This window comes from Oncorhynchus kisutch, linkage group LG19 (genome assembly GCF_002021735.2).
Source record: "Oncorhynchus kisutch isolate 150728-3 linkage group LG19, Okis_V2, whole genome shotgun sequence".
NCBI lineage: Eukaryota > Metazoa > Chordata > Actinopteri > Salmoniformes > Salmonidae > Oncorhynchus > Oncorhynchus kisutch.
Window position 1 is genome coordinate 16,983,864 of NC_034192.2, and position 27,744 is coordinate 17,011,607.

The 27,744-nt window shown below is 44.5% G+C and overlaps 1 protein-coding gene across 1 annotated transcript in view; it reads left to right on the forward strand.

Moving 5' to 3' along the window:
• Positions 1–27,744, forward strand: part of LOC109864391 (TBC1 domain family member 22B-like) — a 170,981-nt gene that overhangs the window by 100,661 nt on the left and 42,576 nt on the right. Inside the window, exons 12-14 of the mRNA XM_031798280.1 lie at positions 1,031–1,173; positions 1,271–1,333; positions 17,940–18,108. Coding sequence (XP_031654140.1) covers positions 1,031–1,173; positions 1,271–1,333; positions 17,940–18,108 — 375 coding nt within the window. The remainder of the gene's footprint in view (positions 1–1,030; positions 1,174–1,270; positions 1,334–17,939; positions 18,109–27,744) is intronic.

Sequence of the window (27,744 nt, forward strand, 5' to 3'; positions counted from 1 at the left end):
TCTCTCCTTCTCTCTCTCTCTCTCTCTCTTCTCTCTCTCCTCTCTCTCTCCTTCTCTCTCTCTCTCTCTCCTTCTCTCTCTCTCCTTCTCTCTCTCTCTCTCTCTCTCCTTCTCTTCCTTCTCTCTCTCTCCTTCTCTCTCTCTCTCTCTCTCCTTCTCTCTCTTCTTCTCTCCTCTCTCCTACCTCCCTCTCTCCTTCTCTCTCTCTCCTTCTCTCTCTCTCCTTCTCTCTCCTCTCCTTCTCTCTCTCCTTCTCTCTCTCATCTCTATCCCTCTCTCTCTCTCCTCTCTCTCTCTCCTTTCTCTCCTCTCTCCTTCTCTCTCTCTCCCTTCTCTCTCTCTCCTTCCCTCTCTCTCCTTCTCTCTCTCTCCCTTCTCTCTCTCTCTCTCTCTCTCTCTTTTCATCTCCTCTCCTTCTCTCTCTCTCCTTCTCTCCTTCTCTCTCTCCTCCCTTCTCTTCTCTTTCTCTTTCTCTCTCTTCTCTTTCTCTCTCTCCCTCTCTCTCTCTCTCTCTCTCTGTGTCCATCTGTCTGACCATATCTCTCTTTCTGTCAGAATGACGATTAGTCTGTCCATCTGTCAGAGTGATCGCGGGCACACACACACACCCTGACTGCTGTGTGTCATCCCCCAATCAGTGGCGGGTCAGTGTGGCCTTTAACAGAACGGTGGCTGGCTGGCGTCTGGTCCGCCGGGGGAAGCAAGGAGCCACCAGAGCATGAGCTCCTCTCATTACTTTAAATGACAGAGGTGTAATCAGAATTCACTGGCCATCCTCTCCTCCCTCCATTTCCTGACAGAGCAGGATAAGGCTGGCCCCTGCACAGCACAAAGCCAGACCGGGACTGGACCTAGACTCAGATCTAGTCCCGTACTTTCTTTACATTAGAGAGGTATAATCAGGATTTAGTGGACATCTTACAGGACAGAGACAGTCAGCCCAGTTCTAGACCCAGGTTCAACCTGAGACCGAGCTCTATACCCTACTGCCAGATCCAGCCCACGCCCCATCTGTACACCCTATCCCCAGACCCAGGTTCAACCTGAGACCGAGCTCTATACCCTACTGCCAGATCCAGCCCACGCCCCATCTGTACACCCTATCCCCAGACCCAGGTTCAACCTGAGACTGAGCTCTATACCCTACTGCCAGATCCAGCCCACGCCCCATCTGTACACCCTATCCCCAGACCCAGGTTCAACCTGAGACCGAGCTCTATACCCTGCTGCCAGATCCAGCCCACGCCCCATCTGTACACCCTATCCCCAGACCCAGGTTCAACCTGAGACAGAGCTCTATACCCTACTGCCAGATCCAGCCCACGCCCCATCTGTACACCCTATCCCCAGACCCAGGTTCAACCTGAGACCGAGCTCTATACCCTACTGCCAGATCCAGCTCACGCCCCCATCTGTACACCCTCGCCCCAGACCCAGGCATTTGTATTCCAAAACGGTCTTATTTTTTCTTTCTTTCTGATGTCTCTGCTCAGTTTGGACTTGGCTATATTTAACAACCAAATGTATGCAGGGAGGGAAATTGAGTTGGTCTTTTTGGACAAGATAAATGTCTTTAGGTCGCAGGTTAGATTTACTCTCTCTGGAGTCAGGAGGAGACAGAGATTGAACTTTACCAGTCCTCCTTGAGAACTACACTTCTTTCTCTCTTTATCATTTAGAGTTTCCGGCGTTGAGTTGATATCTCCATTTCCTTGATCCTACAGTACACGTCTACCTTAAATGACCTGTAAATACTTCAGCAATAAGGCCCGAGGTGGGTGTGGTGTATGGCCAATATACCACGGCTAAGGGCTGTTCTTAGGCACGACGCAATGCGGAGTGCTTGGATACATGTTTTTCTGATATACCACGTCTTTCAGCCAATCAGCATTCAGGGCTCGAACCACCTAGTTTATAATGATAAATGAACCATACTTTGCAAGATATATATACATTTTATTACTGTGAAATTAGCTTAGCGGTTAAGAGCGTTGGGCCAGTAACCAAAAGGTCCCCGGTTCGAATTCCTGAGCCGACTAGATAAAAATCTGTCTGTGCCCTTGAGCAAGGCACTGAAACCCGAACTGCACCTGTAAGTCTCTATAGATAAGAACATCTGATAAATGACTACCATGTATTTGTAATATGTTTTTCCCAATTTTAACATATCGCTCATTAACTCCACACCTGGCTCTTTAAAGGTTTGAACCCTATAGACACACGCGTACACTTAAACACACACTTATACTTGTCTCTGCTACCGCACGGCAAGCGGTACCGTAGCGCCAGGTCTGGTACCGAAAGGCTCCTCAACAGCTTTTACCCCCAAACCATAAGACTGCTGAACAATTAATCAAATGGCCACTGGACTATTTACATTGACACCACCTCCCCCCATTTTGTTTTGTACACTGCTGCTACTTGCTGTTTCTTATCTATGCAAAGTCACTTCACCCCTACCTACATGTACAAGTACCTGGACTAACCTGTACCCCCGCACACTGACTCGGTTATCCCCTGTATATAGCCTCGTTTTTCTTTTGGGGTTTAGTTTTTATTATTATATTTTTTTACTTGAATTTATTTGGTAAATATTTTCTTAACTCTTCTTGAACTACATTGTTGGTTAAGGGCTTGTAAAGTAAGCATTTCACGGTAAGGTCTACACCTGTTGTCTTCAGCGCATGTGACAATTTGATTTACACACACACACACACACACACACACACACACACACACACACACACACACACACACACACACACACACACACACACACACACACACACGTACGTCTCCATATAGGTTTGAATCAACACTAAGCAAAATCTGTCGTTTCTGCACTCATTGTAATTAGAGACCAAGGTTTTCTCCCGGGAATGAGTCTCTTACCTTCTAAGAGTCCCTGTGTGGTAATTAATCTGGCACCTTATTCTCTATATAGTGCAATACTTTTGACCAGAGCCCTAATGATGCCCCCTATGGATCCTGGTCAAAAGTAGCACACTAAATAGGGAATAGCATGCCATTTGGGACACAGATTATTGACTGTGGTTAAAAATGTCTGATGTCCACGTAATGTCCATGCTTTGTCATTCAAATGTTTCTCATTACCATTAGTCTCTGACTGTGTTTCTCTCTGTCCTCGTCATGAATACCGAATTGAAGCCCTTATCAAATGTTTCTCATTAGTCTCTGACGGTGTTTCTCTCTGTCCTCGTCATGAATACCGAACAGAAGCCCTTATCAAATGTTTCTCATTACCATTCGTCTCTGACGGTGTTTCTCTCTGTCCTCGTCATGAATACCGAACAGAAGCCCTTATCAAATGTTTCTCATTACCATTAGTCTCTGACGGTGTTTCTCTCTGTCCTCGTCATGAATACCGAACAGAAGCCCTTATCAAATGTTTCTCATTACCATTAGTCTCTGACGGTGTTTCTCTCTGTCCTCGTCATGAATACCGAACAGAAGCCCTTATCAAATGGGCTTGTTCTTGACCAACCTTCACATTGTCAGACTCCAGAGTCCCACTCGTGTCACATTGAACTATATTTATCTCTAATCCGGGGGGGGGGGGGGGGGGGGGTGGTCTGGCTAAATGTCTTGCGCCTCACATTCAAATGGGATGTGGAAGTAGGGGAGAACGCTGGGTACTACCATGTAGTAGTTTGAAAGGGCTATAGGGACATGAGAGCAGAGCGAGACAGTTTTGGGTGAACACTTCTCCTGTTGTATGAGTTGTTGTGATGGTTTGATTGGATCTCTTGTCAGTGGAATGTGTCATTTTGTTCTGCTTTCATGTCAGTGTGTTGTCTCCTGCAGCAGACTAATGATCGAGACTGAGGGAAAGTGTACAACATAGGGGAGAGTAAAAGACACAGACAAAGAGAGAGAGAGAGCACAGTACATTAGGTGTGAGGGGAGAGAAATGAGTAAGATTTGTCTTCCTCTTGAAATCCTCTGTTGGCTTGCGTGTATGTGTCAGACCTGGGTTCAAATACTATTTAGGGTATTTTAATTACCATTTGAAAGGAAGTATTTTTATTTTGTGTTTGAATATGGGAATGTATTAGGACATACATTTGGAAAGTATTGGGATATATTTTAAAATACTCATACATAGTATTTATCCAAATATTTAAATAATCTCAAACATTTTTTATTTATTTTTTTAATCAACACGGTGTCATGCTGAGACCAACGTGTCTTTCTCAGATGAGCCCTGCATAAAACCCAAGTTTACATACACCTTAGCCAAATACATTTAAACTCAAAGATAGTTACCGGAATATACATTTCAGTAGAAAAATCACAATATCAAACGATTACTCCGATCAGAATTGGATCAGGCAGAGCCGCAGGGCACAGTTTACGTTCTGAGTAAATTGCCTATATTCCTATTTGCTATAACACATTTCAATTAATACGTTTTATTTATACAAAGCAAGAGAACAATGTAGACAGAGCTCAGTCTCACCAAAGCAGCACAAACTATCCGGTCGGAGAATCTCGTTTTGATATGAATATGACGTGGCCTATCAAGCCACTCTTTCAGTTTAATTCATGCTAGATTTCCCCTGCCACACTTATTCATGATCAAGCAATGAATGAATCTAACAGAGTTCTACGGTATCTCAGAAAGTGTTGTTTTTGAATAACCCCAAAACATTGAAGGCCTATGGTAATAATGAGAGAGAAGAAACAATAGCAGTATAGAAAAATCAAATGTGAAATTTGAACAAACCTAGTTGAGAAAAGCATTATAGAACAGAAATGATGCATGCGAGCCCCCCCCCTCAAAATCTTTGCTATTGCGAACCAAACAGCCAAAATCCTAATCCTGCTAACTAAAATATCAGAAACGCATTAAGACAAATTAAAGTTATGAGGAGTATTTTCCAAACTTTTCTAGTGTTTTAATGTCCTAAAGTTGCAGCTTTTAAATGGGAATGATTATGAAAGTCGGAGTCTACGCTATTCTCATTCACAGATTTATTTTTGAATGACAAATATTTTAGGCCACAAGAAGTGAAATTGAGCAAAAAATACCAAGATTGAAAAATCCAATGAGGAGTCAAAAACTTAGGCTACAGCTGAGGACAGAGAGAGAGATTTTATCAAATAAAAAATGTAATCAAATTGTTTGTACATTATTTTGGATGGCCACTAGGGGGGGGGGGGGGGGCTGTTTATGGCAGGGTGTCAAACATCCCATGGAGGGCCTAGTGTCTACTGGTTATAGTTTTTTCCTTTCAATCAAGACTTAGACAACCAGGCAGGGGAGTTCCTTACTAATCAGTGACCTTAATTTATCAATCAAGTATAACGGACGAGCCAAAACCCGCAGACACTCGGCCCAACCGTGGAACCAGTTTGACACGTGGTCTATGGGCAAGCACAGAAAATGATTTCACATCCCTCCTATGTACTTCACTCATTTTCAGTCACTCTTTTGGCCGATGGTGTTACGGACCTTTTTTTGTTTTGTGACTTTAGCTTTCGGGAAAAGTCCAAAAAAAGATGTCCTACTTGTCCAAGGACAAGTGGCAAAAAAAAAAAGTTCAATGTCAAGCCCTGGTTGTTGAAATGAAAACAGTTGACTGCTCTTCCGAAGAGCCAAGTGGAGGCCGTGAGAGGGAAATGGCAGTCATGCTGGACTGACTGCCCAGGGTTAATTAAATCGAGGAATGTTCAAATAAGAAGCCTGCCGAAATAAAAGTGTGAGTATAGATGTGTTTATGTGTGAGCATGAGTTGGTGCGGATTGATTTCCACCTCTGTGTAACGAGATCCATTAGGGCTGCTCCAAGGGAGATGTAAAACAGCACCACTCTGCCAGCTCTCTGCAAGCTGATTAAACCTGACACAGGACATGGCTCCAAGGGGGTCGTTTTGGGAAAATAGCACAGTGTAACAACAGTCCTACAAACCCCCAGAGTGACTTGAAAATAACCACCTAACCACCATTCAACACTGGAATTTACACCTTGAAAAGACTACACCTTTCAGAGAGCAGAGAACAGCCGGGTACAAGAAAGACCAAAGAGAGAAAAAGGGGAACAGAAAGGTAGAGGACAGGGAGCCGGTGGAGGAAAGGGAAGAGAAGAAGGCCTCAGATGCAACAGCTGTGGCAAAGAGAGAGATCAGTGGCCTTGCTACATTCCCTTCCTTCAGAGACACATGGCAGCCTTAGTCTCTTCCTCGTGGTTCACCAGCCAGGTTGTATTTGATCCTATCGACCACTGCGTAGTGTTTCCCCCACCACACTCACGGATGTGTTAAGGTGTGTGTGAGCCAGGGCTGGAGGTGTACCACTGAGAGATGGCCTGCCCAGATTGGTGCTACTTGGTGGCCCGGGGCCCTGATGTTCAGACATGCTCCTGGAGCACACCTCTGGCTCTCCTCTGGCTCTCCTCTGGCTTCTCAGCCATATGGCTCTGCTCTGCTCTGTCAGGTGACAGAAAGGAAGGAGCTAGCCTAGCGCCACAGGGACATGACAGAACCCGACCAGCCTGCCAGCCCTGCCTGACATAACGTCTGTGGGCACGGGGGAGAGACTGGACGCGACAGAGAAAGACGGGAGGGGAAGGAGGGCGTGGAGGGGGTGTGTGTGTGAGCGGAAACTAAACTGGCCCTGACTCGTGATGCCATGAACTTGAGCAAAGACACATTGTGGACATACAGCTGAATAGCCACATCATGCTGGAACAACAACCACAGTCCCTGCCCAGACTGTACGCTATATGAAGAGGTATTCTCTAATTACCCCTGTGATTATATTAGATACTAATGATGCTGCATTTGTAGGGCTTTTCAAGGTGCTTTACGTGTTAACGGTGTAATGGTGAACTGACCTCACCTTGCATTGTCCTTTGCGGGGATGCTGATAAAATTGCTGATAAAATGTGTGATATGAGAAACTGATCTCCACCTAATGATGATGATGATGATACAGAAACGGATCTGATTTGTTGTGTTATACGGACTTACACCAGAGTCTTGTATTACCTGGTACCTTAGCTGATACAGCCCATTTGACCACCAGGCACTGAGAGGAGGGGAGGGGTGAGGAGAGGAGGGGGAGTCATGCTGATCTCACCCCAGTGTCTGATTGCATTAATGCTTCGTCCCGTCCTACCCTGTGACTCGCCTGCTCTGTCAGCGGCTCAGGTCCGTCCTTCAGTCTCTCCCTGCCTGCCCTTCAGCCCAAACACTGCCAGCTCACCTGCCTTTATCTCCTTCAAACAGACAGCAAAGGAAAGAGAGCAGAGTAGAGCGAAAAGCACAGACACTGGGCAGAGAAAGAGAGAGAAGAAAGGGAGACGGAATAGAGCGAGAACCGAGGGGAATAGAGAGAGCGAGAGAGCACAGCCCTGCCTGGACCCTCCACCACCTCTCACTTGCCTCTCAAATCAACAGGGGTGGAGAGAGAGAGAACAGTTCGGCATGATTCCTCAAGAACTTTCCCTTTTCTCTGCCTCTGTGTAGAGCTAGGTCCATACAGTGCAGTAACCTTTATAGCAGAGAGCGTAGTCTAGGCTCTGACCAGTCCCTGCACAATTTAGCGGAGGAGTGAATGTTCAACCTCCTCCAATAGGCCCTGATATATCCCTGACGAATCACTAACACATTCTGGTGAACGACCCGTCTCGGGTCAAAGCAACCACCCTGGTTCTTTTAATACATGGTTAGGCAACCCTGGTGCTGCAGTGCCACAGGCACTCCATGTTTTTGATTGAACTGACCTGGAAGACCAGGTGTGTTGGATTTAGGCAATCACTGAACTGATCAGTTAGCTCAGCTGGTCAGGTTTGGTGCCGAGTCGAGAAAAAAAATCCTACAGTACCTGCAGCACTCCGGGAACAGGGTTGCCTAGCCATATTCTAACATGATATAATCTGTCCACAGTACCATCTTATCCATACAGCTCAGACCAGAGAGGAAGTGGGAGCCAATGGGTCCTGTCCTCCCTGTAGCAGTTCCTTGCTTCCTCTCTCTCTGTTATTAACGGCCTGTATGATTACGGGGGAGGAGAAGTGGAAGGGTGGAGGGCTACCCTCTGTACCCTCTCATTGAATATCTGACTTTAGACTATATTCCTGTCATACTTCCACAGAGTATTTCAAAGAATGTTCACTTGAGTTCAGATGGTACAACTGAACTTTGCCTTTTTATACGCCCGCTGAGGCAGTTGAGTATGTTTGAGATCATATGATTGGCTCAGATTCTGTAAGCTAAAAGAGGTCATTCAGGCTTGGTAAATCCAAGGACAGAGAGTTGTATGATAGTTGATATGCCAGGATGATAGCTGGAAGGAAAGACGTTGATCTGCTGACGCGTCAGCCATGCTACTTTTGTACGGGTTTGACAAGAACATCGTATGCCACTCAGACGTTCATTCCTTTGTACCTGGGCAGTACATCTACAATATAGGCTACAGTGTTTGGAGTTATTGTTTTAAGGTGAAGAGGGTATAGGGTTGTAACTGAATATGAAGAGTACGTTTTTCACTTCTGACTGAGACCGGGGTTTGCATGTTAGCCTAACAGTGTGTGGGACTGTGCGTGCTTCCTTCTTTCCTTCCGCGTGTGTGTGCGCGCGTGTGTGTGTTGGAAAGCCAGGGCGGTCCCTCATCTCCTCTTTGTCCTCCCTTCTCTCTCAGGGCCTAATCTCCTCTCCACACGGCAGCAGTAATACACATCTCTCCATCCTCTCCTCCTCTGTGTGGGGCTGTGTTTCTCTAAAAGACCGAGGCTGATGTCTGATGTGAGACTATTGCAGCAGTAATACACATCTCTCCTCCTCTGTGTGGGGCTGTGTTTCTCTAAAAGACCGAGGCTGATGTCTGATGTGAGACTATTGCACCAGTAATACACATCTCTCCATCCTCTCCTCCTCTGTGTGGGGCTGTGTTTCTCTAAAAGACCGAGACTGCTGTCTGATGTGAGACTATTACAGCAGTGGGTGTCAGATCACACACACAAATACCCCCCCGTGTTCTCCTTTTCTCTGTTCCTTTCCTGTTTCCTTTCCCCTTCTCTCTCCCTCTCTTCTCTATCCCTCTCTCTTCTCTCTCTCCCCTCTCTCTTCTCTCTCCCTCTCTCTTCTCTCTCCCTCTCTCTTCTCTCTCTCTTCTCTCTCCCCCTCTCTGGAATTTGTTTATGTTTGACAGACTGATGCAGCTCGTCCCCCTCTCTTCTCTCTGGAAACACACTCCCCGTGGATGGATGGCCTGGGCAGTATTGGAGCCTTAGAAAGGAGTCGATGCCAACGTGTTCACTCACCGTAGTGTTTAGGGATCAGTCGATCATGCCAACGTGTTCACTCACCGTAGCGTTTAGGGATCAGTCAATCATGCCAACGTGTTCACTCACCGTAGCGTTTAGGGATCAGTCGATCATGCCAACGTGTTCACTCACCGTAGCGTTTAGGGATCAGTCGATCATGCCAACGTGTTCACTCACCGTAGCTTTTAGGGATCAGTCGATCATGCCAACGTGTTCACTCACCGTAGCGTTCAGGGATCAGTCAATCATGCCAACGTGTTCACTCACCGTAGCGTTCAGGGATCAGTCGATCATGCCAACGTGTTCACTCACCGTGCGGTATACTGCGTTGGGGTCACGGCTGTCTGTCATCAGCTGCCTGACCTGTGCTGTCGTGGTGGTCGAGCTCGCACGTTTTGTTTTGTGCTTTTTAAGAACAGGGTTGATAGATGCGTGTTGATCTTAGATGTGTGGGTAGTAACATGTCATATGCTACGAGGAGTTTGTCAAGAACAGGAAGATGGCGTCCTTGTGCAGTGCATAATGGAGGATATGTACCAATGGAAATTGTCTATACGAGGCAAGGGCTATCTGCATTTGTAATCCTACTTTTAAGCAGAGAGTCCTGCGATGCCCCGTGTTCCCCTGCTCCGTCGCGGCCCGCCCCACCACCATATCTCCCAGGCCCTTAAAACAGCTCCAGGTATATGGAGATGAGTGTGTTTACAATTCAAATGAATGCGCTGAGGCGGTAGTGCACTGGGTGTGCTCTAGATAAACGAGGAGGAGGAAACGGTCAACTTCCACCCTGGTTTAAGCCAAAAGGGGAGGTCGTTTCTCATGCATTTAGCCTACTGTGGCTAATGACATCCTTCTATAGTCACTTTTCATTTTCTACTTGAGTTGATGTTACAGGTGACATTGGTCAGTGAGAGAGACACCGTTTTCCAGAAGTGTCGGGAGATGCAGACCGCTATGGAGGTTTCTGTCCAGTAGCTATGATGGTCTGCTCCATCAGTCGGACCGTTAGGTGATTAGGTAGTGTGGCGTGAGATGACTCTTGTGGTGAAGGTGTGTCTGTCTGTATGTGTGTGTGTGTGTGTGTTAGAGCTGGGCAATATGGACAAAAATCTGTATCGCAATACATTCCCTGAATTGATACGATAAATGGAACAATGCTTAAAATGTGCACCACATTTAATGAATATATGTATTATCCTTTAAACTACTGCTACTAGTTTGGTGGTTGTAGCCATCAGTTGTCCCATTAACTATCAACCATATCACCAAACGTATTTCATTTCAAGGCTACCTATCGTAATGGACGATGTCAGCAAAATGCTTGCGATAGCCGATCGGTGTGGTCGGCATCAGAACTTTGGTTTATCGTCCCCAGTGCTAGTGTGTCTGACTGATTCGGGACATGGGACACCAGGTGACTTAACGCTCTAGCCACTTAGTTCTGATCTGGATGCTGAGCTCTCCCTAACCTATTATCGATCGTCTCTCTGAGGCCCCGGGATTCCCCCCTTTGACTCGGTACCTAATACAGAGCCGTCTCTAGTCTGTGGAACGTCCCCTGGCTGGCCCTGCTCCCCTCATTATGAAATGAACTGAATCCCCTCCACTCAGGAGCCAAAAGGCAGAACCGTCGCCGGGCGTAGTGTTTGTTATAGCAACAATCAGGAGCTTCGCTCTAATTAGCGACGCCGTATTAAACCACGTTTTGTTATCGTGACACGAAAGCGTGTGATTTCTACCGTCACGCTAACGTTCACCGGAAGCTACAATCTATCTGCAATATTAAAGCTGATCTAGCCCCTAAAAAGAGAAGAGAAAAAAAACCCAGATGTTTCTCTCTCTCTCCATAAGGTTTGGAAATGTTTCCTCTGATCTCTCTCTCTCTCTCTCTCTCTGTTCTGTGTGAATACAGAATGCATTCAGGGCTCATCAGCACGGAAGTTGCTGAAGGTGAGTTTATTTATGCAAACGAAGGAGAGAAACCGCACGGTTCCGGCACTCTGAATCATGTACCTGTAAGACTCCCATGGTTCGATTGTTGAGGCAGTAGTATGAATAGAATTACAGAAAAAGAAGTTGAGTGTGTCTATGAAGAAAATAATTATCTTTCCTGTGTTAGAAGGTATTGTTACTATTATTCCGTGTGTGTGTGCGCGCGAGTTTGTGCGTGTGTGTGTATGACTGTGCGTACGTGCATGTGATTACATGTCCATTGCTGAGCTTCGTGTTGATCTGACATCAAGTCTCTGCCGTGAGGATTTAACCTGCAGTCACCCCTCTGTTCTCTCTGCCTCTCCTCTGAGCTCCTCTCATCTCCTCCAGACCTCTCAATCCACCGACACACAACCTATTGATTCACACAGGCCCATAGAGCTTGGCTCTCCTCTACCGTCTTAGCAGCACTATGCATATTGCTATATTGTTTACCGTAAAATCATCTCAAATATGCATCCATTCATTGGCATCAACAAATTATATTTGTTTGTTATGTTTTGAAGAGTTTTGTAAGTGAGAGTATGAAGAAGGAGTTCTTCATAGCTGGATTCTACTTTGATCATGGACGCGAGTTGCTGGTCGAGGGTTTAGAATGTAGATCATAGTCCTCAGTGCTGCAGCCCTGTGTGTGATTGAAGTGGCGCAAAGATGGATGCACCGAATGACGTGTTCCTGCTGCTGTGACAAATGCAATCACTAGGAGCACAGAGAGAAGGAACTGATAGCCTAGCATACAGGCAGAGTCACACTCAACTGTCATCCTGGGATATAGAGTACACACACACACACGAGTATATGATGCACAGTTTTCTCTGAAGCTAAGAAGGCTTGTTGTGGTGTGTCTATCAATATCCTTATGCAATCAACTTTGCCTGACACTGAAACATGATAAGGACAACGTCGGAGCTCAGTCACAGACGCAAAAAGACACGCTGTTGGTATGTCATGGGAAATGATTTAGAGGACCTATCTTTCAGGGTGCATGCTGTCAGAGTACTGGAGGTCTGGTCAAGTGGTAGAAAAAGCTCAGCGGAGAACCCATTCAGACAGGCAAGAACCCTGAAAATGGAGGAGAAGGGAGGGGGAGGGGTAGAGGTGGATGAAGAAAGAGAGATCTAAGTAAAGAAAGAGAGGGAAAAAGAGGAGAGAGATGAGGGACAAAGAGGGCGGGAGAGATGGATAGATAGAGGGAGAGAGAATGAGGGAAGGGAGAGGGCCACGGCGTAGATGTAATCATGGGATGGAGGAGAGCAGAAGTCAGGGAGAAGTGTGGAGCTCAGCAGAATGTAGCTCAGCAGCATCGCTTGTCTTTTCCCTGATCCCTGACCTCCAACTGTGCTCCCACTACCCAAATCTACCTAGCAGGCCGTGCGCTGCCAGTCGGCGTCTGCCGGAGTGCTAACCTCCCTACAAAACTCCACTAAACAAACAGTCCTGCTAACACTTGCCTCTTCTTTAGCATATTATAGTCTGACTTCTCGCAAACAGGATTAATGAGTTACCTTACCACTGAATTTGATTTGGTTCTGGTAGAGTACTTTTTATGGCAAACGCTTTCAACCGCTGACTTAATTCACCCTCAACCAAGTCACTTTCCTGCTGTTTCAACTGCAGGCCTAATCATGTTAACTGTACTTAGTTGCCCACAACAAGTCTTCTAGATGTGTTCCTAGCTGAAAGCAGGTGCTTCCCTCCTCCCTGGGTGTGCAACGGAGTAAAATAATGTTCTATATTGCAGAAAGAGTGGCTCCGTAGTACTGAAACACTAATCATTCACTCCCGCTCTCTGTTTTCCTTCCCTAGCTATAACAGCTGTTCCTCTGTTCTACTGGCTCTAGAACAGATAAAACAATAACGAACTAATTAACTTCCAGGGGACCAGGACTCAGAACTCAGGCTATTCTCTCTCTGTAGAACGGTTCCTCTTCTCTTCTTACTTTAGCCAAGCCAACTCCTCGGATTACATTGGAGAAGTTTCATTTATTTCCTCAAGTGTTGGTTGCCTCTTATTAGGGAAGCTGTTTAGAGGTGATATATGACTGTGATTTATTCACTGTTAATGATGTTAGGCCTCTGTTGTTTATGCGGAGCATAGCTATGCCATAATTAAACTGTGGGGATGAGAGAGCGAGAGGAGTGTTCACTGTTTACCTCATCCTCCTGATAGTGTCTGTGTGGGTGCGCATGCGAGATGAACGAATGTGATTTGTTGACGGGTGTGTGTTGACACATGTATGGTGAAAAATGAAGTGGATTGTGATGGGTACAGCAGGGGTGATGCGAATGCACACTTTACTCCGGGTAGCTAAAATGCAAGAGGAACTCCAAGCGAAACATTAGGAAAAGTAGCTGACTACATTATTCTATGATAAACATGACTACTCGGATGGCCATGCATCGTTTTCCCCCCTGTAAGCTAGTGTACCTATGTGTGGCTGCTGGCTAAATAGTGTTGCACTTCTATTTTCATTTGATGTGTGTGCCAAATGTGTGTCATTAATTTTCATTAATTTATTGTGTGTGAAGAGAAACTAGTTGCACTCCCCTGATCGCTCTATTGATGCAAACACTGTAAACATAAAACGCAAGTGAAATGGTATAAAAGGCAGAAAATGCATATTTCTAAACGGTAATGCGACCTCTGTACAGAGTTGTCCTTTATGTCAGGACCGAACTAAGGTAGCTTCATTGTTCAGGGATCTGATCTGGAATCATTGTCCGTGTCACTGGTTAGAGAGGACTGATTGGATGTTTCAGAGCTTATTAATAGTCTTCGATTTATACACACTGGAGGTCTTCACAGATCCACCTGTACACGAATACCCAAGACACAATCCAGGACATGAGCGGTTCCCGATCCAGAATTGTAAATAATGTAACGGGTCTGGGTCAGAGCTGAGGTGATTGTCACGGGTCTCGGGTATGTGTCATTTTAACGGACTAGTCCGGAAGGGCCCTTACAGATCCAAACATAACGGCTGCAGTAGAGAGACATTTTATCATGTATGCTGCTGCTCTTGCTTTTCACAAGAGGAGTGTGGTGCATGTAGCTTGTTGTTAGCCAATTATAAGTCATCAAAGTGGCAATAGGCTCCAGTCATAAAGCCTGTGTGTGTGTGTGTGTGTGTGTGTGTGTGAAAAAGTTAAGAGACACACTACATGACCAAAATTATGTGAACACCTGCTCGTCAAAAGTCTCATTACAAAATATGGGCATTAATATGGAGTTGGTCCTGTCGTGGAAATGTCCTCTATTTAACAAATCATGAGATCAAACCACACACACAAGTCAGAGTAAGTTATCAAAGTCCATCTTTAATTATATGAGCTCTATCACAACCCTGTGACTCTCAGATCAATTCAGTGTCTATCAATGAATTCTCTGAGAGTCCCTTCCACATTTCAACTGAGGTCCTTTATAGCAAAGACACACACAGGATAAGACAGCTTCGGCATAATTCATCGTTCAGCTTTGTCTCCTTTCTCAAACTCAGAACCATAAACCAATCCTCCATATCAACAGGCATATATCAAATCCATCCTATCTTGACAAGATCACAGAGACACCCTGACTGGCACACAGACATTGTTGAGCCAAGAGATACACGCTTGACCTCTCCGCTCTCTCTGGCCCAAGCAACTTAGTCTTGACAGAACAGATACTGCAACCCCGCCACAGTATTATACAAAAATAACATATGATGAATATAAAACATCTTACCTATGTTACCAACCAATTCTGATTATTCCCCAACATTCCCCTCTCAAGGGACATTGTCCCTTCTAAAGAATCAGAATATTAATTACATACTCAAATCCCCTCAATGTCAAATACCTTAGCTTATATGTAAGCTTCCTCCCTTCTGAAACTGAGTTTACAACCTTTACTCTACAAGACAAACTTGCACATGTTTAATAACACAGAAAAATCCATTTGAGGAAAATAAAAACATAACATATAGATGCTCTTTAAGTTACACGAGAACCAGTGTCGAAACACAGGCCTCCTCACAACATATAGGACAGACATCCCTCTAAGTCCTCATGCTCAGAAATATACTTAGGAATAGAGAATAGGTCATTGAAATCATTTATATTCCAAATCATAAGTAACAACCCAACTATTTATCCAACCAATATTTAGAATAGCATTCCTCAGTGATTCATATTTATCTCATCACTCAAAGTAAAAACCTCAATTTAACACACATCAATATTAGCAGATTTACTTTCATTCAGTATAATTATCCCATAATTCCCATTTAACTTTTTTAATCATGATTATAATGCAGATCAGTATCTTAATGCATTCTTAATCTAAATTACTACAATTTACATGCTGTAGACCTCAGCCTGATACCTGATACCACAAAAGTATAACCAATTTAATGGCACAGTTGACCAACCCCCCCCCCCCCCCCCCCTCAGGCACGGCATCTTCTGGCGTCTCTTTCGTTTTTCTTCAGATAGCTTTACAGTTCAAAGTGGACGGCCCATGATAATGTCCCAATTTCAATGTCTCATCTTTACCACTCATGTCTTGTCCATTCGTCAACCAATATACCAGCATCATAAGAAAATGTTAGAACAGATCTTTCTTCATGATCACTCCAAGTGGACTCATCACAGTATGAGAGAAACATGAAAGCAGTTGATAGCTTAGATCTGAGACTGTACACCAATTTCTGGCTTGGTTCTTTTCTCTCGGTAGAAGTGGTTCGGAAGGCCTTCTTCAACGCCTTTGTCACTCTTCTTCAGCCAGTTAGAGGGGGTTTTGAGGTACACACACCATTCGGTCCAATTATCTCTTCCATGCATTAAGATACCGTCTGTCACTTTTCATGATAACCTCGAAAGAACAGATCAGAACAACAGTTTAGCTCAGTTCATTAACTACATGATAAATGATTACTTTTACCAATTATTCTTAATACACATATCTACACATATTTCACAGAGAATATCAAAACATTCTATTGAAACTATTCTTTCAAATTGGTTTATACTCCCCATCTCACTGTCAACTCCATCGTAGAGCCAAGGATCAAGAAGTTAGACCTATACCCCTTGGGAATAGAACAAAACAAACACAACAATACAATACACTCAACAATACAATACACTCATTCACATATCACTTAAGTTGTATACCCCCTTTGCTGCTGTAACAGCCTCCACTCTTCTGGGAAGGCTTTCCACCAGACGTTGGAACATTGCTGCGGTTATTTGCTTCCGTGGCGTATTAGTGAGGTCGGGCACTACTGTTGGCCGATTAGCCCTGGCTCGCAGTCGGCGTTCCAATTCATCCCAAAGGTGTTCCATGGGGTTAAGGTCAGGGCTCTGTGCAAGCCAGTCAAGTTCTTCCACACCGATCTCGACAAACCATTTCTGTATGGACCTCACTTTGTACATGGGGGCATTGTCATGCTGAAACAGGAAGAGTTCTTCCCCAACTTTTGCAACAAAGTTGGAAGCACAGAATCGTGATGTAGCTTTAAGATTTCCCTGCACTGGAACTAAGGGGTGAGCCCCAACCATGAAAAACAGCCCCAGACCTTTATTCCTCCTCTACCAAACCTTGCAGTTGGCACTATGCATTGGGGCAGGTATTGTTCTTCTGGCATTTGCCAAAAGGGTGATTCATCACTCCGGAGAACGCATTTCCACCGCTCCAAAGTCAACGCATGGCATTTTGCATGGTGATGTTAGGCTTGTGTGTGGCTGCTGGGCCATGGAAACCCATTTCATGAAGCTCCTGATTAACAGCTATTGTGCTGGCGTTGCTTCCAGAGGCAGTTTGGAACTTGGTAGGGAGTGTTGCAACCGAGGGCAGTCAATTTTTATTCGCTACGTGACTCGGCACTCGGCGGTCCCGTTCTGTGAGCTTGTGGCCTTCCACTTCGCGGCTGAGCAGTTTTTGCTCCTAGACAGTTTTTGCTCCTTCTACTTCACAGCAACAGCACTTACAGTTGACCGGGGCAGCAATAGCAGGGCACACATTTGACCAACTGACTTGTTGGAAAGGTGGCATCCTATGACGGTGCCACGTTGAATGTCACTGAGCTCTTCAGTAAGATCATTCTACAATGTTTGTCTAAAGCGATTGCATGGCTGTGTGCTCGATTGTATACATCTGTCAGCAATGGTTGTGGCTGAAATAGGGGCGTCCACATCATTTTGAATATATAGTACTCACTCGGAAATGACCGGATCTGGATCCGACCAGCTCTATACAGAATGGGTCTAGTTTTCCTCGGGTCAGGGTGGGAAAGGCTCCAACTTTTTGGACCCGTGAAGACCCCTAATACACACACACACACACACACACACACACACACACACACACACACACACGCAAACAATACACACACACACTGTTATAATGCTGTCTTTCTCCCGAGCTATACAGTAGCTTTAATGTCCTTTTGAGAGGTCCACTGACAGCTATGTAATTACGGCGGTATTGTCTGACCACCCAGCCATCATTAGTGGAAAGAAAAAGGTGTGTGTGTGTCTGCTGTGGTTATCACAATGATCAGCAGCTCTCCATGTGAATGGCTCGTGTGTGTGTGTTCATCAGTGTCTGACGGTAGTGTGTTTGCATACTGTAAGTGCGTGCGTTGATCATTGTTTGATGGAAATGTGTGTATTTCAGTTTAACAAGTCTGTGTGTGTGTGTGGGCGGGTGTGTTTCAGAAACGGTGCACGTCCACATGCAGCAGTATGAAGTGGAGTATCTCCAGTTTGCCTTCCGTTGGATGAACAACCTGCTGATGAGAGAGCTGCCGTTACGCTGCACGATACGCCTCTGGGACACCTACCAGGTGACACACACACACCACAAACACACACGTACGTACGCACACATGCTGTACAAACGTGCGCGCAGGAACACACACACACACACACACACACACACACACACAAATTGTCACATTTCACTCACTCACAGCGCGACGTGTGTGTGTGATTCAACCATTGTGTTCCTTCATAAGGCCCTATCCAGCAGAGGTCATCTCTTTCAGTCCTCTCCTCTGTGGCCTGTACCTCTGGCTCTCTATCTCTCTCTCTGTCAGCAGCTCAGAGCAATGAGCCCGTGCCTCAACACCACTGAACTATTACTAAACAAAAGCCTTGTTAACAAACCATCCTTCATCACTCCTCCCATCCCTCCCCTCAGAGTGTAGGACCTCTGAAAGGCTGGTGGTGCAGTGCTCTGGCTTGGCACTGAAGGGCCACAGTGTCTGATTTTCTGGGAATTTACCTGTCTTACTATAACCTGGTGGTTCGTCAATGACATGAATTGATCGATGACCTATCGGAGGGATTAAAAGAACTGCATTACTGACTGGTTCTGTGTAGGAGGAATGGGTATGTGTCTTGTATTGTGTTCCTTTGCCTCAGCCGTGCGTCATCTAAGGTAGCCTATTATACATGAATATGTGTATATACAGTTGAAGTGGGAAGTTTACATACACTTAGGTTGGAGTCATTAAAACTTGTTTTTCAACCACTCCACAAATTTCTTGTTAACAAACTATAGTTTTAGCAGGTCGGTTAACTTTGTGCATGACACTACATTTTTCCAACAATTGTTTACAGACAGATTATTTCACTTATAATTCACTGTCACAATTCCAGTGGGTCAGAAGTTTACATACACTAAGTTGACTGGGCTTTTAAACAGCTTGGAAAATTCCAGAAAATGATGTCATGGCTTTAGAAGCTTCTAATAGGCTAATTGACATAATTTGAGTCAATTGGAGGTTTATCTGAGGATGTATTGCAAGGCCTACCTACAAACTCAGTGCCTCTTTGCTTGACATCATGGGGAATTCAAAAGAAATCACCCAAGACTGCAGAAAAAAATTGTAGACCTCCACAAGTCTGGTTCATCCTTGGGAGCACTTTTCAAATGCCTGAAGGTGCCACGGTCATCTTTTCAAACAATAGTATGCAAGTATAAACACCATGGGATCATGCAACCATCATACCGCTCAGGAAGGAGACGTGTTCTGCCTCCTAGAGATGAATGTACTTTGGCGCGAAGTGCAAATCAATCCCAGAACAACAGCAAAGGACCTTGTGAAGATGCTGGAGGAAACCAGTACACAAGTGTCTATATCCACAGTAAAACAAGTCCTATATCGACATAACCTGAAAGGCCGCTCAGCAAGGAAGAAGCCACTGCTCCAAAAACTCCATAAAAAAGCCAGACTACGGTTTGCAACTGCACATGGGGACAAAGATCGTACTTTTTGGAGAAATGTCCTCTGGTCTGATGAAACAAAAATAGAACTGTTTGGCCATAATGACCATTGTTATGTTTGGAGGGAAAAGGAGGAGGCTTGCAAGCCGAAGAACACCATCCCAACTGTGAAGCACTGCAGTGTCAGCATCATGTTGTGGGGCTGCTTTGCTGCAGGAGGGACTGGTGCACTTCACAAAATAGATGGCAACGTGAGGAAATTATGTGGATATATTGAAGCAACATCTCCAGACATCAGTCAGGAAGTTAAAGCTTGGTCGCAAATGTGTCTTCCAAATGGACAATGACCCCAAGCATACATCCAAAGTTGTGGCAAAATGGCTTAATGACAACAAAGTCAAGGTATTGGACTGGCCATCACAAAGCCCTGACCTCAATCCTATAGAAAATGTGTGGTCAGAACTGAAAAAGTGTGTGCGAGCAAGGAGGCCTACAAACCTGACTCAGTTACACCAGCTCTGTCAGGAGGAATGGGCCAAAATTCACCCAACTTATTGTGGGAAGCTTGTGGAAGGCTACCCAAAACGTTTGACCCAAGTTAAACAATTTGAATTGCAATGCTACTTGAGTGTATATACATTTCTGACCCACTGGGAATGTGATGAAAGAAATAAAAGCTGAAATCAATCATTCTCTACTATTATTCAGTATATGCACACACATTTCACATTCTTAAAATGAAGTGGTGATCCTAACTGACCAAAGCAGGGAATCTTTACTAGGATTAAATGTCAGGAATTGTGAAAAACTGAGTTTAAATGTATTTGGCTACGGTGTATGTAAACTTCCTACTTCAACTGTATATCTAAAAGATTGATGGGGTTGGGGTGACTCTTGACTTTAAAATGCTAATCTCATTCTCTCGTTGTCTCTCATTCACTTTGTCTCTGTCGCTCACTCTCACTCACACACACATACATATAGTAGCTCTTGGGTGGCATTGGCTTTTCACTTGATTCTGCTAATCAGCTACTTCCTTTAGTTCATATGAGGACTTTAGAATTTAGCTGTTGGTCAAAACTCTCCAGCCCTATCGACGAGCCACACATCGGCTTCCATACTATTTATTTTATTTATTATTTCACCTTTTATTTAACCAGGTAGGCTCATTGAGAACAAGTGGTAATTTACCACTGCGACCTGGCTAAGATAAAGCAAAGCAGTGCGACACAACAACAGAGTTACACATGGAATCAACAAACATACAGTCAATAGCACAATAGTACACAGGGATGCCAGAGAGCAGATAGCCATCTCAAGCCCTGTGACTTCCAACAGCCGTGTGTGTGTGTGTGTGTGTGTGTGTGGTCTGACAGTCGCAGTGGCTTTTCTTTTGTTTACCTCAAAGTGTTAGAGGGAGGAAGATATGGAGGGCTTCCTCTGTACCTCTGTCTCCGCCACTATCAGACCCTGCCATTGATTTTGACGCTTGTTGACGTGTACTTTGTGGTGTGGGCTCAACGGACACGGTCTCTTGTTAGGATAACACCAGTAGTCAATAATAGCAGGATATTACTTAATGCGTCTCTATTGATTCTTCGTTGTGTTGGAGTATAAAATGTGTGTGTGTACCTTATGGGATGTGGAGGAAGTTGACCCTCTCCTGATGACTCACTTTAATTACTGTGGCAACAGTGTTTTTAGTGGGGGCGCTCGGAGGGTAGCGGGGTGTAATTGTGTACCTATTCCCTTGTTCTCCTTCAATTACCGCTTTACCCTCTGTATTGACTGGGAGAGTGAAGGTTGTCGATTCAGTCAGAGCATTATGAAACGTAATAAGAAGGCAGAAGACCCTTAGTGACATGAGAAAGTCACTGACCGTTTGGTACAGGGTTAGTCTATAAACTCTCACGACACTTAGGAAGTCTGTAACACTCTCTAGGTCACTGCTCTGACTGCGTATGAACTCACGCAGGTAAGTTCCCACGTCGTAATCCCAGAGAGCAGCAGTCAGGAAGGCCTCTAAAGTTCAGCTTTTATGAACTCGACACTGAGACGCTGCCTACCAAAGGTGAACTGCAGATAAAACTCAATTGATTTCCATCAGTGAATTATTGGTAGTAAATCACATAGTCAGAGCCTAGCCTACTTTCTCCAAAAACACTTCTGGGCCCTGCCTCTGCAAGCCATGGCATATATGAAGTATGTACTGCCTGTACTACAGAACCACAGACAATGTCTTGTGATGAGGAATAAGTGTCTAGACGTCATACTTGCTGATATTCGTTTTTGGAGGTTTGAGTGGTGACTGAGTGGAGTTTTTCTAATCAACGGTCGGGCCTGCGGGGAGCGACTGAGACAGGAATTAAACCCTGAGTGGTTGACCTTTTGGGCTAACAACCTCAGTTATGACCGTAAGATCACTGCCAACAACCTGTCTACAGGGACCTCTCAATCCTCCATCTGGCTCCTCATCTCCACCCCCCCCCCCCCACCCCCCCAACACAAACACACACAGTATATGCACACTCATACGGCACACACAAGTCTCACACACATTCATACGTAGCTAAGGGGTAAAAGGCTGTTTGTGATACTCCATCAGTTAAAGACAACCTCTACATGCCGTTCTCTCAGATATGTGGTTCTGCCATAGTGGGGGTTTACATCCAAGCTGGGTCTACAGTGTAGAATTGACCCCCTTCCCCAATCATTTTGACTAGGAGGAAAACGACTCATAAACGGGGGCATTTTATGTCTGTGCACAAAGGTAATGTACAGTGCCATCAGAAAGTATTCCCCCCCCCCCTGATTTTATTCCACATTTTGTTGTGCTCGGTTTACAATAAATTCAATTGAGATTTTGTGTCACTGGCCAACACCCAGTACCCCGTAATGTCAAAGTGGAATTATGTTTTTAGATATTTTTTACAAATTAATACAAAATGTACAGTTGGAATGTCAATAAGTATTCAACCACTTTGTTATGGCAAGCCTAAATCATTTCTAGATTAAATATTGGCTTAATAAGTTGCTTGTACTCTCTGTGTGCAATAAAAAAAAAATCACATAATTTTTTTTGTCTATGTCATCTCTTTACCCCACACATGGAATAAGTCTAGCAGTTCATTTCACAGGTTAAACCACCAAGACCAGGGAGTTTTTCCAGTGGTTTACAAAGAAGGGTACATATTGGTAAATAGATTAAAATGCAGAATATCCCTTTGAGCATTGTGAAGTTATTAATTACGCTTTGGATGGTCTTATCTATACACTGTCTAGACGTCAAAGATACAGGCGTCCTTCCTAACTTAGTTGCCGGATAGGAAGGAAACCACTCAGGGATTTTACCATGAGCCAATGGTGACTTTAAAACAGTTACAGAGCTTAATGGCTGTGACAGGAGAGAACTGAGGATGGATCAACAACATTGTAGTTACTCCACAACACTAACCTAATTGACAGAGTGAAAAGAAGAGAGCCTGGACAGAATAAAACGTATTCCAAAAACATGCATCCTGTTTGCAATAAAGTAATACTTCAAAAACGTGGCCAAGAAATTCACTTTGTGTCCTGAATACGAAGCGTAATGTTTGGGGCAAATCCAGCACATCACGAAGTACCACTCTTCATATTTTCAAGCATGGTGGTGGCTGTGTCATGTCATGGATATGCTTGTTGTCTGCAAGGACTAGGGAGTTTTTTAGGATACAAATAAAAGGACTAGAGCTAACATTCCTTGACTTTCCTGCAGTCAGGATGCCAATTGCACGCTCCCTCATAACCTGAGACATCTGTGGCATTGTGTTGTGTGATAAAACTGTACATTTTAGTAGCCTTTTATTGTCCCCACACAATGTGCACCTGTGTAAAGATCTTGCTGTTTAATCAGCTTCTTTTATACGGCACACCTGTCAGGTGGATGGATTATCTTGGCAAAGGAGAAATGCTCACCAACAGGAATGTATGGAGCATTTCTGGGATCTTTTATTTCAGCTCATGAAACATGGGACCAACACTTTACATGTTGCATTTATATTTTTGTTCAGTGTCAATTAGCAATGATCATCAACCAACTTGACAGAGCTTGAAGACTTTTGCAAATAATAATTTGCAAATATTGTACAATCCAGGTGTAAAAAGCTCTTAGATTCACCCAGAAAGACTCAGCTGTAACCACTGCCAAAGTTTCTTCTACAAAGTATTGACTCAGGGGTTTGAATACTCATGTTAATTAGATATTTCTGTATTTCTTTTCTTTTTTTTATGTGCTAAATGTACAATTTTCTGAAGACATGTTTTCACTTTGTTATTAAAGAGTATTTTGTGTAGATTGGTGAGAAAGTATATTAAAGCCTATTTGAAGTAAGGCTGTAACACAACTATATGTGTCGTAACTCAAGGGGTGTTAATACATTCTGAAGTCACTATGGTTTATATAGTAACCCAGTAACTGAATTGAAGGCTAGGCACTGAGAATAACTTCGAAGTATAGACTGCTGTAGCAAGGTGGCGTGATTATCAATAATTATACAACTTGAAAAAGTATACCATAAAGTAGAGTTTAAAACTAAGAGAACAGATTCATTCCACACTCAATTCAAGTGTAATTTCCTCCACACAAGCCAAAAATAGAATGTAATTCAGTCCTTTAATATTTAATGCGTTTGCAAAATAGTTGAGAATGATGACAGTCTTTCCCCCCTTCTCTGAGGGACCTGTGACACTGTGTCCCTCCCTCACTCATTTCCTTTCCTCATGCCCCTGAGACGGTCTGTGTCATAGTAAAGGCATCAGCATGCTTCAGTGACGACTTGCTTCGACAAACTAAAAACCTTTCCCTGCTTTGAGGATAATACTGTGGGCTCTTCTTCGACATTTAAACGCGTTAACCCTCGCAAGGCTGCCGGCCCAGACGGCATCACTAACCATGTCCTCAGAGCAGATATTTAGACCAGTAGCCTGTTGTTTACGGACATATTCAATCTCTCCCTATCCCAGTCTGCTGTCCCCACATGCTTCAAGATGGCCACCGTTGTTCCTGTGCCCAAGAAGGCAAAAGTAACTGAACTAAATTACTATCGCCCCGTAGCTTTGTCATCATGAAGGGCTTTGAGAGGCTAGTCAAGGGTCATATAATCTCCACCTTACCTGCCCCAATAGGTCCACAGACAATGCAATCGCCACAACGCTACACACTGCCCTATCCCATATGGACAAGCGGAATACCTATGTAAGAATGTTGTTAATTGACTATAGCTCAGCATTCAACACCATAGTACCCACCAAGCTCATCATTAAGCTAGGTCTCAACCCCGCCCTGTGCAACTGGGTCCTGGACTTCCTGACAGGCCACCCCCGGGTGGTGAAGCTGGTTAACATCTCCACTGATCCTCAACACTGGGGCCCCACAAAGGTGCATGCTCAGCCCCCTCCTGTACTCCCTTTCACCCATGACTGCGTGGCCACGCACGCCTCCAACTCAATCAAGTTTGCAGACGACACAAGTTGTAGGCTTTATTACCAACATCGACGAGACAGCCTAAAGGGAGGAGGTGAGGGCACTCTGTGTGGGGTGTCAGCAAAAATAACTCTTCACTCAAAGTCAACAAAACAAAGGATGATCGTGGACTTTAGTTAACAGCAGAGGGAGCACCCTCCTATCCACATCGACGGGACAGGAGTGGAGAAGGTGGAAAGTTCCTCGGCATACTCATCCCGGACAACTGAAATAGTCCACCCACACAGACAGTGTGGTGAAAAAGGCGCAACAGCGCCTCTTCATCCTCAGGAGGCTGAAGAAATTTGGCTTGTCACCTAAAACCCTCACAAACTTTTACAGATGCACAATTGAGAGCATCCTGTCGGGCTGTATCACCACCTGGTACAGCAACTGCACAGCCCACAGCAGCAAGGCTCTCCAGAGGGTAGTGCGGTCTGCACAATACATCACCGGGGGCAAACTACCTGCCATCCAGGACACCTACCTCACACGATGTCACAGGAAGGCCAGAAAGATAATTAAGGACAACAATCACCAACAAACACTGCCTGTTCACCCCGCTACCGTCCAGAAAACGCGAGGTCAGTACAGGTGTATTAAAGCTGGGACCGAGAGACTTCAAAACAATTTATATCTCAAGGCCATCAGACTGCTAAACAGCCATCACTAACACAGAGAGGCTGCTTCCTACATAGACTTAAAATAATTGACCACTTTAATAAATGAATCACTAGTCACTTTAATAATGCCACTTTAATCTAGTTTACATATCTTGCATCACTCATCTCATATATATATATATATATATATATATATATTATATATATATATATAATATATATATTATATATATATAATATATATAATATATATATATATATATATACTGCTCAAAAGAATAAAGGGAACACTTAAACAACACAATGTAACTCCAAGTCAATCACACTTCTGTGAAATCAAACTGTCCACTTAGGAAGCAACACTGATTGACAATCAATTTCACATGCTTTTGTGCAAATGGAATAGACAACGGGTTGAAATTATAGGCAATTAGCAAGGCACCCCCAATAAAGGAGTGGTTTTGCAGGTTGTGACCACAGACCACTTCTCAGTTCCTATGCTGCCTGGCTGATGTTTTGGTCACTTTTGAATGCTGACGGTGCTTTCACTCTAGTGGTAGCAGGAGACGGAGTCTACAACCCACACAAGTGGCTCAGGTAGTGCAGCTCATCCAGGATGGCACATCAATGCGAGCTGTGGCAAAAAGGTTTGCTGTGTCTGTCAGCGTAGTGTCCAGAGCATGGAGGCGCTACCAGGAGACAGGCCAGTACATCAGGAGACGTGGAGGAGGCCGTAGGAGGGCAACAAACCAGCAGCAGGACCGCTACCTCCACCTTTGTGCAAGGAGGAGCAGGAGGAGCACTGCCAGAGCCCTGCAAAATTACCTCCAGCAGGCCACAAATGTGCATGTGTCTGCTGAAACGGTCAGAAACAGACTCCATGAGGGTGGTATGAGGTCCACAGGTGGGGGTTGTGCTTACAGCCCAACACCGTGCAGGACGTTTTGCATTTGCCAGAGAACACCACGATTGGAAAATTCGCCACTGGCGCCCTGTGCTCTTCACAGATGAAAGCAGGTTCACACTGAACACGTGACAGACGTGACAGAGTCTGGAGACGCCGTGGAGAACGTTCTGCTGCCTGCAACATCCTCCAGCATGACCGGTTTGGCGGTGGGTCAGTCATGGTGTGGGATGGCATTTCTTTGGGGGGCCGCACAGCCCTCCATGTGCTCGCCAGAGGTAGCCTGACTGGCATTAGGTACCGAGATGAGATCCTCAGACCCCTTGTGAGACCATATGCTGGTGCGGTTGGCCCTGGGTTCCTCCTAATGCAAGACAATGCTAGACCTCATGTGGCTGGAGTGTGTCAGCAGTTCCTGCAAGAGGAAGGCATTGATGCTATGGACTGGCCAGCCCGTTCCTCAGACCTGAATCCAATTGAGCACATCTGGGACATCATCTCTCGCTCCATCCACCAACGCCACGTTGCACCACAGACTGTCCAGGAGTTGGCGGATGCTTTAGTCCAGGTCTGGGAGGAGATCCCTCAGGAGACCATCTGCCACCTCATCAGGAGCATGCCCAGGCGTTGTAGCGAGGTCATACAGGCACGTGGAGGCCACACTCACTACTGAGCCTCATTTTGACTTGTTTTAAGGACATTACATCAAAGTTGGATCAGCCTGTAGTGTTGTTTTCCACTTTAATTTTGAGTGTGACTCCAAATCCAGACCTCCATGGGTTGATACATTTCCATTGATAATTTTTGTGTGATTTTGTTGTCAGCACATTCAACTATGTAAAGAAAAAAGTATTTAAGAATATTTCATTCATTCAGACCTAGGATGTGTTATTTTAGTGTTCTCTTTATATTTTTGAGCATTGTGTGTGTGTGTATATATATATATATATATATATATATATATATATATATATATATATAAAAAAATATATATATAAAATAAAATATATATATATATATATATATATATATATATATATATAAAAATATATATATATACATATATATATATTGTGTGTAATACCGTGTCTTGCCTATGCCGCTCTGTCATTGCTCATCCATATATTTATATATTCTTATTCCATTCCTTAGATTTGTGTGTATTAGGTAGGTGTTGTGGAATTGTTAGATTGCATGTTAGTTATTGCTGCGTTGTCGGAACTA